Source organism: Epinephelus fuscoguttatus, linkage group LG1, assembly GCF_011397635.1.
Source record: "Epinephelus fuscoguttatus linkage group LG1, E.fuscoguttatus.final_Chr_v1".
NCBI classification, from domain to species: Eukaryota; Metazoa; Chordata; class Actinopteri; order Perciformes; family Serranidae; genus Epinephelus; species Epinephelus fuscoguttatus.
In genome coordinates this window covers 32232605-32250540 of record NC_064752.1, presented here as the reverse complement: position 1 = coordinate 32250540, position 17936 = coordinate 32232605, and the positions used below count along the sequence as shown (strand labels likewise).

At 39.1% G+C, this 17936-nt stretch overlaps 1 protein-coding gene across 1 annotated transcript; it reads left to right on the top strand.

Moving 5' to 3' along the window:
* The first annotated feature begins 1159 nt into the window (after positions 1-1159).
* On the top strand, positions 1160-16435 carry slc2a9l1 (solute carrier family 2 member 9, like 1). Its single transcript, XM_049587208.1, has 12 exons — positions 1160-1302; positions 6468-6563; positions 6741-6901; positions 6978-7102; positions 7179-7308; positions 9637-9785; positions 10038-10225; positions 10348-10458; positions 12220-12321; positions 14938-15013; positions 15110-15237; positions 15428-16435. Exons 1-12 carry the CDS (start codon positions 1279-1281, stop codon positions 15611-15613), a joined length of 1476 nt encoding a protein of 491 aa, XP_049443165.1. The 5' UTR covers positions 1160-1278; the 3' UTR covers positions 15614-16435.
* The last annotated feature ends 1501 nt before the right edge of the window (positions 16436-17936 follow it).

Below are 17936 nucleotides of genomic sequence, written 5' to 3'. Positions count from 1 at the left end.
TCTGGTGCCATCTCGCCATTTTGCAGCAGCTCTGTTTCCTGTTTGTGCTGTATTGTGGGTCAGTGGTCTCCATCAACAGCACAGTCAGGTGTTTTTAGTGTGCATGCTTGTTGACTTTTGTTACTTGATTTTTGACACACAGTGTGCCTAAAACCTGCTTTGAATGATTGTTGTATGGAACTGAGACACAGCCGCAGTTTCTATCGTTATAAAAACCTTATTATATCCCTGTTGTTTTTTTTTTTGTGTTTGTTTTGTTTCCTCCCTAAGGTTCACTTTTTGAGGAGCGTGTATGCACTGCTCATCATGATCAGTGGCTAGCACTGTTTCTTTCAAATTGTGTTTGCATTTTGAAAGTTTGTTCCTTCTCCTCATGTGTGCATGTGTCTACTGTTCAAAGACATACAGGCCAGGTCTAAACTCTGAATGATAAATTCCCACAGGTGCCAGTATGAATGTCTGTTTCTTCACCAGTGTGTGTATCTTTTGATTTATTTGGTGATTCTGTCTTAATCCCCCTTCTTCTTCTTCTTCTTCTTCTTCTTCTGTTTGTAATTCTTATTATTATAATTAATATTATTATTATTATTATTATTGTGTTTATTGCTTTTATTCCTACTATTGCATCTGTTTCATTGGTACTTTTGTATCCCTTGTATGTCTTTTTCTTATGATCATCTGTCTTTTTTTCTCATATGTTTGTTTGTTTGCTTGTTTAATTTTTTTTATTTCAGCTCCACTGTTCAGCTTTTATATTGTCTCTGTATCTTGCTTCTGCTGTCTTACTGTTCTTAAAGGTGCCTTATAAATAACATAGATACACATAGATCCTTTTTTCATCAGTTGCTTCCTCAGTTATTGGTAATGACTGATGAAAGAATTGTGGGTCAGCGCATGAACTTTTGTTTCAGAACCACTGCATTACACAAACCCACAAATCCTGATGGTAAAATCAATGAAATCCCTCAGTCACATCATGTGATTATGAGTATACATTATTACGACTGATTTCAGTCTTTGACAGACTGAGTGTACATATCATACAGTAACCGTCTGTGACCAAAGCAAGCCTGATCAGACCAGCTGTCCTGCATGGTAACATCTGTGGACTCCACCGGGCAGTGACTCACACAGGCGAAGTGTCTGTCAGGATTGCGGGGGGATTGCTAGACACTTAATTTTTAGCCAGAAAGTCTGTAAAGTTAATAATAACCAACCTGAGATACTTAAGAAGAGAGGATATGCAGTCTGAACAAGGTCTATGCCAGTAAAGACAGAATGGAGACGTTGCTCCAACAGCTGGTAGGCTTCTACTGAATTTTATTGACTCATAAATATCATTTTATATACATATATATTATACATATCAAAAATACTTGTATACAAATGTTCACAGAATGGTAGAAAAGATGATGTTAGAACTAAGATAATATATTTGTGTCACAATCTTTAATACATGTTGCTTTCCTTTGTATAAACTTAACATTATGCTGTAGCAAACTTTTATCAATGGGGAAAATGGAGGACAAACAATTTCCTTTTGAGTTTGTGTGAGCTCAGAGACTCATCCGAACCACAGTTTTAGCTGAGTCATTACTACTCGTCAATTTCTGACTTATTCTATAAAGTTGACATTCACCACAGGAAATAGAAAGGCACTCAGCACAAGTACAGCTGAGTGAAAGATGCAATTTATGATGTTTTTTTTTAGCAAGATGTAGAAATGGGGTAAGAAAGTTCCCAGTGTTGAGACTAAATGTATATTGATATAAATAATATGACATTTACCAGGTAAAATAAATTAGGCTATCAACTGGGAAACCAGTTGCTTCTAAATATCCGAGCCCTTTACTGAAACACTGAATCTATTTAATTCACTAGTGGACATTGGTCGCATGCAGATTGTTTGGCAGCAACTTACAGAACTGTGTGAAAGTAACACAAAGTGTTTATGTTGAATCGACACAAGTACTTTGTGTTGAAACGAAGTTAATAAAATTTGATTCACCATCCTAGTTGATTGCCTAATTTTATTTTAGTTGGTAAATGTCATATAACCTACATCTATGTACATGTAGTGTCTTCTTTTGCTCAGCTGTAATTGTGCTGAGTGTGTTGAACGTCAAGTTTAAAGAATAAGACAGAAACTGATGAGGTGTAATGACTCAGCTAAAACTGTGGTTTGGATGAGTCATCTCACACAGATACAAATGTTTGCCCTCTGCAGGGCACAATAAATAATTATGATAATAATAATACATGGATAATTTTACTCCGACACAATTTGTTCAATCCAACAAAATTCAATCAATTTTTTTCTTTATATTTTAGTATTTTTATTTTAGTATATTCATAGGCTTGGTGTATGATATTATATTCCATATACTGTATATTTTACAGATTTTACATATACATCTTATTTTTACAGTTTATGCCAGTTTATTTTTCTGTTGAGACATTATTTTCTCATCTGGTGATCTATCTATCTTTTATTCCAACACCGTATTATCACTGAGCTCTAACAGTATCAATATGTATGATCACTATGAATTCAAAATATTGCAATAACAGTGCAGTTTAAACAAGTCTGGGTTTTCCCCCCTTTTTCTCCACTGATGGAGGGGACAGGTGTAAATATAGACTACTAAAACCTTAGAAAACACACTGAACCATCGGCCTTATGACAAATGCTAATATTTTTTACAGTCAAAATCAATAATTAAAGACAGATTAATGAGTTGCAAATACAAGTTCTGATTTTTCTTCCTCTCGTTTCATCATGTCACTGGACTGTTAAATGTCTCTCTTTGTAAGAGCCCTAAATAGAAATATTGTAATATAGGTTACATATCTAACTGTAACAACAACACAACTTAAAAAACAGGAGGGAGGTACCAGTTCAAGTTCATGTCCAAAGCTGTTAGAATGAAAAACACATTGAGTCCACCATGAGCGATACTGTCCATAATCCAAGATGGCTAACATGGAATACTGTACGTCCTCCTCGCTGTTTCACATTGGTTACAGCACAGTGATAATCTTTGATCCAGGAGACTGTGTTTCTGTCCAGCTTCATGACACCCTCCCTTCAGGAGATCAGGAGGGTGGATTACCTTCAAACAAAATGACAGCCGCAAATGCAGTTATCCACATCTTGCAGCACCATCTTGAGGACGGTCCTGCTGTCCTCTGGTTTATACACTGGTGTCCTGGTTTTTAAAAACATGCCATCCCTCAGTGGTCTCCCCAGTGGATCCCTGGATGAGATCTCAATGATCTGCAACCTATAGAATGCACACTCACAGAATAAAACAATATGAGATCAAATAAAATACATATATGCATTATAAATATTATATAAAATACCTACCTTCGCAATATATCAGATATAGTCAGGAATGTGCAGCTGCAAAATGAGGCGACAGGGTCTGAAGGGAGCTACTGTGAGTAAAACTCTTCTTAAACATAACATGCTATATCCCTGTTGAGACATGGAGGATACAATCCATAGACCTCCTTCCAAAGTTCAAATGAAGATGAAATAATTTTAACATCTGCTGTCACCTAAAATGAAACTCTAATTTTTGCTCTGCTTTTTTTTAACTTGTAAAAACGTATCACGGGGGTCAAACAGAGCTAATCTATGTCCCTCTGGAGAGAAAACATAAGTGTAAGACTTCCATAAACTACAATTCTTCCGCACACATTTTGTTACACATTAACTTTAACAGATTTAAGCAGTTAACAGTTTATGTTTTCAAACATATGTGAGGGCATATGTTAGCATGTCTGGTAGGTCAGCAAACATTTGCATTAACATTACCAAAGGCTGGCTCAGGCTGTTTACTGGCAGATAAGATAAGATACTGTATAGGAGCTTAGTAAAAACAGTGCACCCTCAGAGACGATCCATCCAACATGAGAGAGAAAATGGTGCTGTGTGTTACAGCCCAGACTTTGTCATGTTATCCCTGACAATGTCTTGAACGCAGTGCCGTGCACAGGCATTTTGTGGGGCAGGTGCTCAAGTTAAAAAAAAAAGGCACTTGCACCACAAATAAGTTTTGCACACATGGCAAAAAATAGTCTTTGGATGCTTGCAAAGTGTCCTGCCAGGAGGTGTCTATGTGTTTGTTGACATCAGAAGGGCTCCTGAGGTCTAAGTACAGTACATTTGTGCACAGTAATGAGCAGTGGAAATGTCTGTCTAGCTTACATATGAGGTGTCTCAGTATCTGTACTATTTGCACTTAACAGCTGCCACATGTACTCATTCACTTTCTACATTTATCATTTATTTTCAGCCAACAACAAATAAATCATTGCCACAGTATGTACCCTTTAGTGGTTTATACAGTAAGTAACCAGCTAAGATCAACACATCTCTACACAAAACGGTCGGATGCTGCTCCCTGACGTAAAATACATACATAAAAACATACCATCTACTCTCCAAACTACAATGTAGGCCCATGTTTAGTTGTGACAAACAGGCAAGAACCGTTGTGCTCTCTCCCCTCAGTTTGCTCACCTATTCTCATGTTGTTCTCCTCCTCTCCTCATTTTCGTCCCCTCCTCTTTCTTTTTTTAAATAGTCAACACTAATTATTATAATTACCTTTGAAATAAGCATCAAATATTCTTCAAGAGTCGCACAAAACACGTGCAGAGCTGCTGCAGCCGCTGCAGCTCTGCACTCTTCCTCTCCTACTCTGTGCTCCTTGCGCACGTCACGTTCACGCAGCACCAAACCACGTCAAATTTGTTTAAATGAATTATCAGTGCTGCGGTGTGGGACATGTAAACATTTCAAGTTAAATTTTGGATTATTAAGGCACAAGGAAGTGGGAAAGCAGTTCAGCGTCTGTCTCCGTTCGCACCGGGCAGTTGGTGACCTTAATCAGCCAGAGAGTTGGAGTGAGACAGTGTGATTTAACGCCAGAATAGCTTACTTGATGTTCAGCTTAATGGTGGGTTATATCCTAATTTAGCCTGGATGTTTTGATAAGGTTTCATAGTGAATTAATGTCACAATAGAGATAAATAATGCCGAGGTTTAAGGCAAGCACTTTTGTTACCTGGATGTCCATGACGGCAGATTAGGGAGATGAGGCTGCTGCTCCGCAGGGCGCTAAATTTAGTTAACTGTGGTGGCTGTGACAAGGGAATTTTAAGAGGGGGGGCCAGGGGCTTGACTCAAATGCAGTTTTCAGGCCTTCAACATGCTTTCGATTGAGAATCTATGCCATGGGCCACATGAAAAAAATAAAATAAAATTATTTCAACAAACTGAAAAAAAAGTCTCGTAAAAAGAGCACTTATCTAGTCAGAGGCCAAAAGGGCAGGTGCTTGTGCACCACCTGGGGTCTATCTGTGCGGGTGCCTGCTCGCCTGGATTTTTTACTACTGTATTTGGGTTCTTGTCAAATACAGATAACTAAATATTATACCCAAAATATCCTGAATGATTAGGATAAGAAGATATTTCGAAAGCTACTTATAAATTTAGTGTGATTTTACAAAAATATCTTTTTTTATCTTTTCCACCATTTTTTGCCAGACTATCACGGGCTGACACATAGAGACAGACAACCATTCACACTCACATTCACATTCACAATAATTCAAATACAGGATAATGGTGGGACGTTACCATGGTGGAATATGATTAAGCCCATTTACTCAAGTACTGTACTGTAGGTACAAATTAGAGATACTTGTGTTTTACTTGAGTATTTCTCCTTTATGCTCCTTTATATGTCTAATCCACTGCACACCAGAGGCAAATATTGCACTCTCTACTCCACTGCATTTGTCTGGCAGCTTTTGTTAATACTAATTATTACTCAGATTACAATTTCTCATACCCTTCCTGTCCGGTTAAAACAAACAAACTGAGGGATTTATCGTCTGTAGGTTTAATTGTATATAAAAAAAAAACCTTGGATCAGCAGGAAAATGTTTCGTTACAAAGCTGAAAACAGGCAGTTTCTCTGACATATATATATGTGTCAGGAATACATTTTGACTTATAAAAATTGGTACAATCTTAGACATATACAGAGCAAAATGCAACATATACATTAATGCAGTGATCATATGAATACAACAACATCATTTGTAAAACTAAAACACTGTCAGAGAACATTTCACTACAGGATGAGTTCTTTTATTTTTGATAGTTTAACTAAATATTGCTGATAATATTTACACACTTTAAAGTAAGGGTTTGAATGCAGGACTTTTACCTGTAGTGGAATATCGTCAGAGTGTGGTATGAGTACTTTTACTTGAGTAAAGCACTAATACTTCTTCCAACACTGCCTTTTGCACAACTTAAAAAAAGTCTGATATGTTGAAGTAACACAAAAATAAGACTATGCCGTCATAAAAATCATGGAGGTTAAAATGACTGATATTATAGACGTATCTGTGTCTAATCTCTGCTAATTTACTCTGCTTTGTAGACCCGGGGTAATGCCCTGTTCTTCATCCTTATTTTGGGAATTGGAGGAAGCTTTCATAATGGCTACCACATCAGTGGACTGAGTTCTCCCTCGCCGGTGAGACTCGCAGCATTGTTTTTCAATTTGTTGTTTGATACCTCGAACTCGTACACCAAATGTTCACCTGCAGTCACTGGTGGCTGCAGAGAGAGCATGTGTTTCAATGTGAGAGGTAAAAATAGCTCTTTTTTCAACTTCTAATTGAGTTCAAGCTACAAAATGTTCCCTTTGCAGCACATTCAGCGTTTCATCAACAGCACCTGGTACAACAGATATGAAGAGCCTCCGTCTCCACAGACCATCACAGTGATCTGGTCACTTATTGTTTCCTTATTTGCTGTCGGGGGAGTTTTCGGTAGCATCAGTGTCAAACCGATATCCAACAAGCTGGGAAGGTGAGTACAAGAGACTTAATGCAGCGTTCAATTCTGCCACCTTATAAAGATTTGAAAGGATGCGTTCCTTCTTCAGAAAAAAGACCATGATGTGCAGCAGCTTTATCGCCATTGTTGCAGCAGGGATCATGTTGGCAAGTAAATATGCCAAATCATATGAAATGATTATTGTGGCCAGAATCGTCTACGGCTTCGCGACAGGTAAACCACCAGGATATATTTAACGCAACACATCATGTATTTACCTGACTGACTAGCATCCTCTCATGACCTGCAGGTTTGGGATCCAACACCCATTCAGTGTACCTGGGAGAAATCTCACCTAAAAAGTTGAGAGGGATGGTATGTCAGACCGTGGTGACGTCTTTTTCATTTGGCAAACTGTCTGGACAGGTTTTTGGACTGAGGTATGCACTTACTGTCAACACACATGAGAAGACAACAGTTGCTCAATGTATATTGAATGTACAAAGTATTATTGACAGCACATGTGGTGGAGAAACCATGCAAAAGCATCGTCCTCTTGTTCATTTTGCAACCTAATAACCACAAAAATATTGGCATTGTACATTTCTGCAAACCACAGGTATGTTACATCTGCATGTTCTTTTGTAGCAGATATGTTCAAACTTTTCAACAGTGCCGGGGTTAAGGTGTGGCTATGTTTAAGCACGAAAACCACTTGGTTATGGTTAGGGAAAGGTCACGGTTGGGCTTAAAATACCTGGTTCAGAGGAAAAGCAGCCATGTCTCAGATAAAAACAGCTTTTTGCACCGAAAATGTCAACACGTTCTCATCCTTACTCATCAAATACCACTGCTTTGTCAGTGGAACCACCTGTCAAAATATGACGCTAGGTACCCTCCTGTGTCCGTTTGGACATTTGGGGATGGCGTGTCAATTTACCTTCATAACATGCAATGTGTCTCTGCAAAATTAAGTTCCATTTTTATAGGAAGTGCAGTTTCTGCTTGTTACATACATTCAATCTAAGGTACACCTTGCTAGTACCAGGTTGGACCCCTTCTGCCTTCAGACCAGCCTTAATTCTTTGTGTCATAGATTCAACAAGGTGCTGGAAACATTCCTCAGAGATTTTGGTCCATATTGACATGATAGCATCACACAGTTGCTGCAGATTTGTCGGCTGCACATCCATGATGTGAATCTCCCGTTCGATCACATCCCACAGGTGCTCTGTTGGATTGAGATCTGGTGACTGTTGAGGCCATTGGAGTACAGTGAACTCATTGTCATGTTCAAGACACTAGTGTGATATGATTTGAGCTTTGTGACATGGTGCGTTATCCTGCTGGAAGTAGCCATCAGAAGATGGGTACACTGTGGTCATAAAGGGATGGACACGGTCAGCAACAATACTCAGGCAGGCTGCTGCATTTAAACCATGCTCAGTTGGTACTAAGGGGCCCAAAGTGTGCCAAAAAAAAAATCCTCCACACAGGATGGATCCATGATTTCTTGTTGTTTACACCAAATTCTGACCCTACCATCTGAATGTTGCAGCAGAAATCCAGACTCATCAGACCAGGCAACGTTTTTACAATATTGTCCAGTTTTGGTGAGCCCGTGTGAACTGTAGCCTCAGTTTCCTGTTGTTAGCTGACAGGAGCGGCACCCGGTGTGGTCTTCTGCTGCTGTAGCCCATCTGCTTTAAGGTTGAATATGTTGTTGGTTCAGAGATGGTCTTCTGGTTACTGTTGCCTTTCTATCATCTTGAACCAGTCTGGCCATTCTCCTCTGACCTCTGGCACCTAGAGAACTGCTGCTCACTGGATATTTCCTCTTCTTCAGACCATCCTCTGTAAACTCTAGAGATGGTTGTGTGTGAAAATCCCAGTAGATCAGTAGTTTCTGAAATACTCAGACCAGCCCGTCAGGCACCAACAACCATGCCACATTCAAAGTCACGTAAATCACCTTTCCTCCTCATTCTAATGCTCGGTTTGAACATCAACAGGTCGTCTTGACCATGTCTACATGCCTAAATGCATTGAGTTGCTGCCACATGATTGACTGATTAGCTATTTGCGCTAACAAGCAGTTGACCTACAAATTACAATGTGAGTAAGACACTTCATCTTTAGGTTTACTGTCTTAGGTTTAAGAAACAAAAGTCCCTGGTTAGGTTTAAAAAAACCCATCATGGTTTGACTTAAAATAATCATGGGACACACCTCATGTGACATGTCACTGGCGTAGCATGCTACACAGGCACACTACCTTGTTATTAAATAATTCCATAGATTTTTGGTTTCACACAGAAAATGCACAGGGGGCTCCTGGGTGAAAGACTGAGGTTTGTTTTTCATGTTTGGTGCCTAAAAAGCCACTGGAAAAACAAAATTGCCAGCAGTGTTGCAGCTTGGCAGGTGTCACACCATCCACCATCCACTCCACCTCCTGATGACAAATTAAGCTCATGCAACATCACTTTAGAAACATTTATATCATACATATGAAGCATGCAAACGTAACATATTTGTGGTTTGCAGAAACGTACAATGCCAACATTTTCTTCTGGTGACTGGGCGTCATTTTTTACAAAACAGATATTTAGATAAAGAGAAGTTAAGGAACGATTCTCAAGCTTTGAGAATTGTGCAAAGAGAGCTCCAACACAGTATTGAATGTAAATAAAGATGTAATTTTCAGCACAAAAAAACCCCCCATTTAAATTATGCTGATATACAACACTTCCCTTTGTTTTTTGCAGTGAGATCCTTGGTCGCGAGGAGCTGTGGAACATCGTCCTTATTGTCCCTTCATTTTTCTCCGCGGTTAACCTTATAGTGATGCCTTTTTTTCCTGAGGCCCCCAGATACTTGTTCATAGAGAAAGGTGATGAAAAGGCCTGCATAAAAGGTTGGTATATTTCCCCATATTCATAGATTACTTGACCAAAACCGTCTTTTACAGTTTGAGTGTTAAAAACTAGATGAGCTAACTGTCTACAAAACACCCTAACTGGTAAAGAGCTTCGTTGGGAATGAAATGTTATTTTGTGGCATACAAATGACAACATCTGTTTTCTCCCTCTTATCACTGCATAAGAAACACCCATAATATATTAATTTTAAATGTCTTTGTCTGTGTCTCTGGTCTTTCTCACCCCAGCACTCCAGAGTCTGTGGGGCCCAGGTGACTACAAACAGGAGATGGACGAGATGTTGGCTGAGCAGGCGGCTATTGAGGCAGCCCCGCAAAAAAGCAGTCTGCAGCTGCTGAGGGACAGGAATATGAGATGGCAGCTTCTCACAATCTCCTTCATCTACAGCTGCAACCAGCTCTCAGGCATTTCTGCAGTGAGGATGGAACTTATTTTGGGCATCTACTGACCACAATAGATGCCCCAACATGGCTTATTTCATGCATCCACATGACGAATAGCCTCTGAAAATCGAGTAAATGTTTCTCTCATTCCCAGATCAATACCTTCTCTTTTGACATCTTCCTGAAAGCAGGTATACCGAGACAAATAATCCGCTATGTCACTGTTGGTCTCGGAGTAACTGAAATCCTCACCTCCATCTCCTGTGTGAGTAAATCCCTCAGTCTGTATCTGAGCTCATCTCCACATCTAAAGGCCATCTACTTTCTTTTCTATTTCCTTGATTTTATAAAGAGATGTTGTCTAATTCACTTCCTGGGCTTCATAAACTGAAAAGGAAGAAAGGTAGCTTTTGTGATTTTTATTTTGCTTGTCGACTTAGAGGGAAGTGTGTTTTACAATGATAAAATTACTGGTTATTTAAATGGAGTCTGGTGGGTTTCATGATAGCGATTTCAGGGCTGCTTCCGTTTAAAAAGTATCTTAAACTTTTACGAAGAATCCCACCTCTGTAGGAATCTTTTCCATAATGTCTCCACACACTTATGACAGTCTGAGCCTGTCAGTGGCAAAAACAAGCACTTTAAGTGGACGTAAAACAATGCCTGTCACATCTTACTTTTAGAATCGGCCATCCAACCTTTCTATACAAGATGCAATGATGAGTAGAATAATGGTCCCCAGTAATAAATCTTTAGGACAGAGTGATAGCCTGAAACTAGTGGTTTATGAGTGGGGGCAGAAGTGTGTCTATAAATAACATCACCATAATCCAAGATCAGAGGTTTGGACTTGAGTCAAAATTTGAAGACTTTAAACTTGACTTGACAAAATCAATCAAGACTTGCAACTCCACTTATGACTTACAATGACTCATGACTTCACTTGGATTTGAAACTTTTGACTTTAAAACACTTGATACCTTCCCCAAAAGATCAAAAAGTATGCTGTTTAAAAAGCGTGCCATGAATCAATTTATTTCCCTCCATTTTGTGAATCAGCTGATGTTAACATTATTCACTCCCAGCAAGTCAAAAAGTTCCCATTGTTTGAACTAGATCGACAGCGTCCAGTGAAGCTGCAGAGGCAAACAATGAAGAACCAACATTACATTACTGAGCTACAGCTGGGAAAAAATTAGAAGCTACCAAAGATAATTTTGGTCATGTGAAAAATGAATTGCAGTATGCAAAACATGCAGGTCAAAAGTAATGGAGATGCAATAATTTCCAAAAAAAAAAACAGTTTTAACAAATAAAAACAAAAATTAAAAAAAACATGAATGAGTTTTGTAAATGTAATATATTATTATGATTTTGTTAAAATGATATAAAATTTTATTGGAGAGCACATTATCACTAGTTTAGGCCCTGAAACCCAAAGTTAATGACGTGGGACTTGTTAGTCTTGAATTGAAACTTTACTTGCGACTTCATGTAACTTGCAAAACAAAGACTTGGTCCCACCCAGCCTCAATTATCTGCTTCCTACTAAGCATAGGAAGATTAGCTCTGCTTCTGTACAAATAATCATCTTTTGTCATTGCTTTCTGGCAAGTGGGACAATGTTAAATTTAAATGTTTTTTTTTTTATTCAGCCAGATACCACAGCATTTATACCCTGAGACCATCTCAACACTCTGTCCATTTAGAGTGGTAATATGCAAACTACTGTCCACAAGTCTTTGGCTTTAGAGAATGCATACATTGTCTGATGGTATACCATTCTAATTCATATTATAATCAAACAGTGACCTGAACACCCATAATAGCTCTGGTGGGGAGTGTTAGCATGGAGCAGCAGAACAAATGATCTAAAGGCACATTAGTGATTGGTTCATTAGCTGGATTAATGAACTATCATACCACTAAAAACGTTGTTGCTGCTGTATATGTTTTGCAAGAGAGGTGTTTTGGCAAAGATGACAATTTTTGGCGTATTTCTTTTAATAACCTTTCCCTCTCGCAGGGGCTGCTGATTGAGCACACAGGGAGGAGGCCGTTGCTCTGGGGGGGTTACGGTGTCATATCTGCCATCATGGTGTTGGTCACTGTCACACTCAACTTGAAGGTAAACATGTTACCTTTAAAAAATTTTATGAGTGAATTGATTATAAGGAGGTGCTGTATTTTGATCCTGGTGGATCAAGGTGCATTGAAATTAAAAACAGTTTTTCTAAGTTCAGACCTAACATGTGGAGCATAAAGCAACATTCAGTCTGAGACATGAAGAAATTGTGAAAAGTAACATGGTATGGAGCTTTATCCCTATCTTTATTCAAGAGAGTAGTCTATCAGTTTGAGAGCATTATTTATTGATTTCACGTTCAAAAACCCTGCCCTTGCACTCAAATAGCCTCTGCTTGCGCTTGGATCTAACTGTGTGCTTGCACTCAGATACCATGTTGCTTGCACAGATTTCCTGCTCGTGCTTCGGCTTTTCTCCTCGTGTTCAAACTGTTTCTGTGCGCTTGTGGAATTTCTGCTCTCAGATTTCTGCCCTGTGCTTGGATTTTTTTGTGTAACAACCCTGTCAAAATCCCCCAACCAATAGAATGCCAGATTTAGCCTACTGTTGACCAATGAAATGATCTCTGCCTCCTTGTGGGCGCACTCGCTTTGGTATTAGAGCGTACCGTCCGGGCAGGTACTCTTTAACCGGGTTCATTCACTCCCACCCTCTTCCCCAGTCGGGAGTTATTTTTCAACAGTCACCGGCTCACTATACATTATCCCTTACATATATATATATATATAAAAGCAATATCTCACGAGAGGGAGTGACGTTGTACTGTATAACGTCACAACCTTGAGTGTGATATTGCTTTTATACAACAGTTCAACAACAGCTTAAACAGCAATGCTGAGTAAGGAAATGTTAACAAAAGGTGATGAAATAAATTATTTAAGTATGTTATGTAGCTCCGTGAAAAAAAAAACAGTTTCCCTGGTGTGTTGCCAGGCAACGCAGCACACACGAGCGACTCACAAGCTGCTTTGTATTTACATTGATCTGCAACTGTGTAACTTCGTCCAGTTCGGCTGATGAAACGTTGGCAGACCTGGATGTTGGCGCGGCCGGATTCAAACACACCTGGAGGTTTGCACAGAAGAGTCCTGGCTTTCCTTTTCCTCGTCCTCTCCTAACGACCACTCATAATTTAATTCTAATGTAATTTGGGGGAAAATATCCATCTTCTTGGTGTAACGCTATAATGTCAGTTTGCATCAATATAGCGAGTGTGACAGTTGGATAATTAACGGTTGTATTTATATTTGTAACACCTGTGAGCGGAGTGATTTTACTGTTACATGTTACATGATGGATGGGTGGATGGATGGATGGATGGATAGATAGATGGATAGATGGATGGATGGATGGATAGATAGATAGATAGATAGATAGATAGATAGATAGATAGATAGATAGATAGATAGATAGATATGGCGCACATGTGTAAATTAACAGTCCCTTTATTCCAAAAGTGGTAAAGAAAGCAAAGGGAGAACATTTAATAAAGCCCTGGAGGGTGGGAGTGGATAAACCCAGTTAAAGAGTAGATTGGTCAAAAAGAAATCCAACAGGGCTGACAAGTGCCAACAGTGCCGAACACACCGCAAAAACTAGGGCAACAGACACTCACCAACAGCCCAACTTTGAACAATGGCTGACCGTTGGCTTGGTGTGTCGGGGCCCTTAGAGCTGAAGAGAATGCATGCCTTTAAATTACATCACAGCAGTCTGAAATAAAAACTGCTTCAGCAACACTTTTTTTCCTACAAAACATGGGGAAGATGGGGTTTTTTCAGCCAAAATTTGCCAACATTGGCAGACAATGTTAAAGGAACACTGTACGTTTTTGTCTGCTTGATATACAGAATCAGCACTGTGTCATCTGCGTACAGGTGGACATGACAGTTTGCCAGAGAAGAAACAATAGTGTTGATATAAATAGTGAAAAAGACTGGACCTAAAATTGAACCCTGTAGAGCACCTTTCACCACTGAAAAAACTCAGAATGGTAGCTTCCCAATTTGTCAGACTGTTGTCTCTCTGAAAGGTAGTTCCTGAACCAATCACATGCATTAATATCAAATCCAGTCTTGCCTCTGCAAAAACAGACAACTGTCTACATTATCAAATACTTTGGATTCATCAACAAAAAATGCCGCACAGTGCTTTTTTAAATAATCCAAAGTGGAAACATTTACAACCAAAGTAACAGCAGTTGCAGAACTGTGCTGTGCTCAAAGTCAGTTTACGCCACATAATCACATTTTACCTCGGGCAGGTGGTTACCACAGGAATAACACGTTAATTTTGATTAACTGATATCAGAAAAAATAACATGTTAATGCTGATTAATCATGTTCTGTAGTGCCCTATTATTCAGTGCGTCATTGAAGGCCATAGTGGCTTTGTCACATGATGGATGCAGACGAGATGGCTGCACATTCCGCAGTAAGGAATTTCCGCACCACCGGAGTACTGGAAGTCCAAAATATCACCTCAACACAAAGCATTTAGCAGCGAACCCAGAGGTCCGAACCAGCACAGCCTCTGATACAAGCATTAGCAGCTGGGCTCGTCAAGCCACACTTGACTAGGCATTCAGAGGCAAACTGAGGCCAGACTGCTCTGTTTTTTTTTCAGAATATTCACATATATAATATTGTCTCCACGCAGGACTTCGCCTACTGGGTTCCATACATTACTGCTGTTTTGGTCATCCTCTCCATTATCTTCTACAACGGAGGACCTGGTTTGTGTCTTACAGCAGCTTAGTTCACATAGACAAGATGTTTGCATGCATAGAAAAGTAAGTGGATCACCTGTGTCATCTCTCTGCTTCACCCAGGTGGAGTTTCAAGTTCTATCCACAATGAGATCTTCATCCAGTCCGATCGGCTGGCGTCATTTGTCCTCATGGGGATCCAACGCTGGATTTGTCTTGGTGCTCTGAACCTAGCCTTTCCATTCCTTATTGTGAGTGCAGCAAACATAAAAATTAGCAACACACTGTAGCTTACACTGTAAACATTGCTTTGAAGGTAAACAGGATTTATTCATTGATAGTATGTTGAGATATCTTATGTATATCACAGCAGCTCTTTTCATTGACTAAAAGTTATTATCAATGGCAGAATATACTTACACTTTGTTTCTATTGTCCCAGAATACCCTGGACTCGTACTGCTTTATGCTGTTCGCCTGTGTGTGCCTGCTGGGTTGTCTTGGCACCTTTTTCATCCTGCCTGAAACCAATGGGAAAACCCTGCTAGAGATCACCAAGGAGTTTAGAGCCATCACCGTCTGTGGGAGATCTTTCTCAAAGGAAAAAATAATGGAGACCAAGTTATGAGCCAGTTATGTTTCAAACTGTCAGAGGATTAATGAATGACTCACACAAAAGGACAAGCACAGACAGCAAATGTAACAGCACTGAACAAACGGCACCTCAGTTGATTCGTTTTTAGCCATTTATATCAACGCCACCAGACTCCACTGACAAATGAATAATTTTACTTTACAGAACATAGGAGCTACTGGTCCACTGCTCCCTTGGGCAGTTAGTGTGTATGATAGAGATGAGGAATTTATTTTAAATATGATGTACACTTAAACTGATATTGACTTTTTAGGTGGGTGTTTTTAAGTGGTTTTGCTGCAGCCCTCATCCACAGTAGTACATTGCAGCCTTCGTGCTGGTCAATTTGGCTTATCAAAGACACCAGCAAATCAACAGAGTACATAAAATAAGCACCGCAGAAATGTCAGATGAGTTGGATCAAAGTGTTAATTTTATATATTTAAACACTGCAGTTACGGTTGAAAAAGAAAACAGAAATCCCCATATTTGCCTATTTCAGATATCTCTGCAATTCAAATCAATTTCCAGTTGTCTTTGGATGTTAAAATTGTTGTAAGCTCGACATTACGTTGATTTGGTCTATTTTTCGGCCATTTCCAGGCATTGTTCTTTAACAAACTCTTCCTTGAGAATTAATCAGACTGACTTTAAATTCGGTCAGTACAATGCTGTTAGCTGTTATTCCCGGCTAGCTGTTATCCTCCGATACCCCGAACGAGTTTTGCGGATTAAAAAACTACACTGGACTTCTTGTCGGCATGAGGGTCAGTAAGTACTGTCTGTATTTTCATTCTAAAGTGGTGATTTCCTTTAAGACCTTAATGTTGAAAAGTTTTTAAAATTCTAAGTGTTCGTGGAACAATGTTGCTGTGATATGGCAGCCATTTTATGTGTTTCATCATAAAACATGAAATTGTTGTAACTTGAGCGTACATTATCCAGTTCTCACCAAATTTTATGTTTTATAAGAATCCTGGCCTGATGACATCTGCATGCCAATATTGAGTCACACATTGAGTCACCTACTGGCAACAGGAAGTAGGCCTTGTGTGACAACATAAGTTGATTTACATGAATTTTACACTGTGTGGTCTTGACACGCAGCAGCATAATGCATGTAAGGAATGTGTGGCCTACTGTAGCGCCACATAGCTGACACAGGAGGTGGAACAACATTTCCAGCACCTTGCACTTCACCCAGGAAATAATGTCTAACTTGTGCTTGCAATTTCAGGTGCCCTGAATTTTTATCAGTTGCATCAGTCAGTAAACGCACATTCATTATACAGGGGAAAAACAGCACACTGAAAGAGCTGCAGTCTATCACATGTCTATTATTTATTCTTTCCTAATTAATACTCGTCCTTACAATCTAAGTCACAGAAAAACCAAAGCAATTTTAAACAGCAGATTGTCATTATATATTGATGAAAATGTTTGTTTTGATCATTTTTACTCTCACCTCAAGCTGAGGTAAAGCTAAGTTTAAAGCTAAGTAAATTTAAAACTTGCAAAAAGAGAGCGACCAGCTCTAGATCACTGCAGCTGTGTTGTCATGTAGGTAGACTAAGGCTTCCACACCTGATAAAACTGCACCTGCAGCTGCAATATGTTTGTCACTAAGAGGTCAGTGGTTTCCTTCCTGCAGCTCTCTAGCAATAAATCATCCACTGCTCCCTTTGGTCCCTTTGGGCTCTGCTGTCTGTTCTTTGACCACAACAGGGAATGAAATTAATGGAAACTGTCCCACAACATTGTGAAACAACTCGCTTTGTCTCTCTCTCTTTTCTTTTGGTTTCCCTCAGGGCCAGGTGAGTGAGCTCAAAGGGGGTGGCTGTTATTTGGAGGCATGTAGGCGACCTTGATGTTAATCGCTATCACTCTCACAAGTTCAGCTGTTTTTTTTTTTTACTCTTAAACCATATTCTTTCTTAAAGTGAGACTATGCAACTTTTGTTGAACAGCAGCAGCTGTATGGGGTGCCGTTTGTAAAGTGTCTCACGCTGAAAATAACATCAACATTTTGCCACATTTAGCTTCAAACAATGTTTAAAAAAGTATTGTGATTTTTTTAACGTCACCTTTTACCACATTTACAGCAATATTTGTTAACTTAGAAATATATTAAATAGTTAAATCTAAATATTAAATGTGGCACCTAAATGTTAAATGTTAAATCTAAATGTGGCACCTAAATGTTAAATGTTAAATCTAAATATTAAATCTAAATCTAAATGCTAAATCTAAATCTAAATATTAAATCTAAATCTAAATATTAAATCTAAATCTAAATCTAAATGTTAAATCTAAATGT

Bases quoted from the DNA above. Each gene is read 5' to 3' on its own strand.
- slc2a9l1 (XM_049587208.1), top strand. From the start codon at position 1,279: ATGGAGACGTTGCTCCAACAGCTG. The intron at 7,103-7,178 runs GTAAACCACCAG...CATGACCTGCAG, and splicing joins CGTCTACGGCTTCGCGACAG to GTTTGGGATCCAACACCCAT. The intron at 9,786-10,037 runs GTTGGTATATTT...TTCTCACCCCAG, and splicing joins TGAAAAGGCCTGCATAAAAG to CACTCCAGAGTCTGTGGGGC.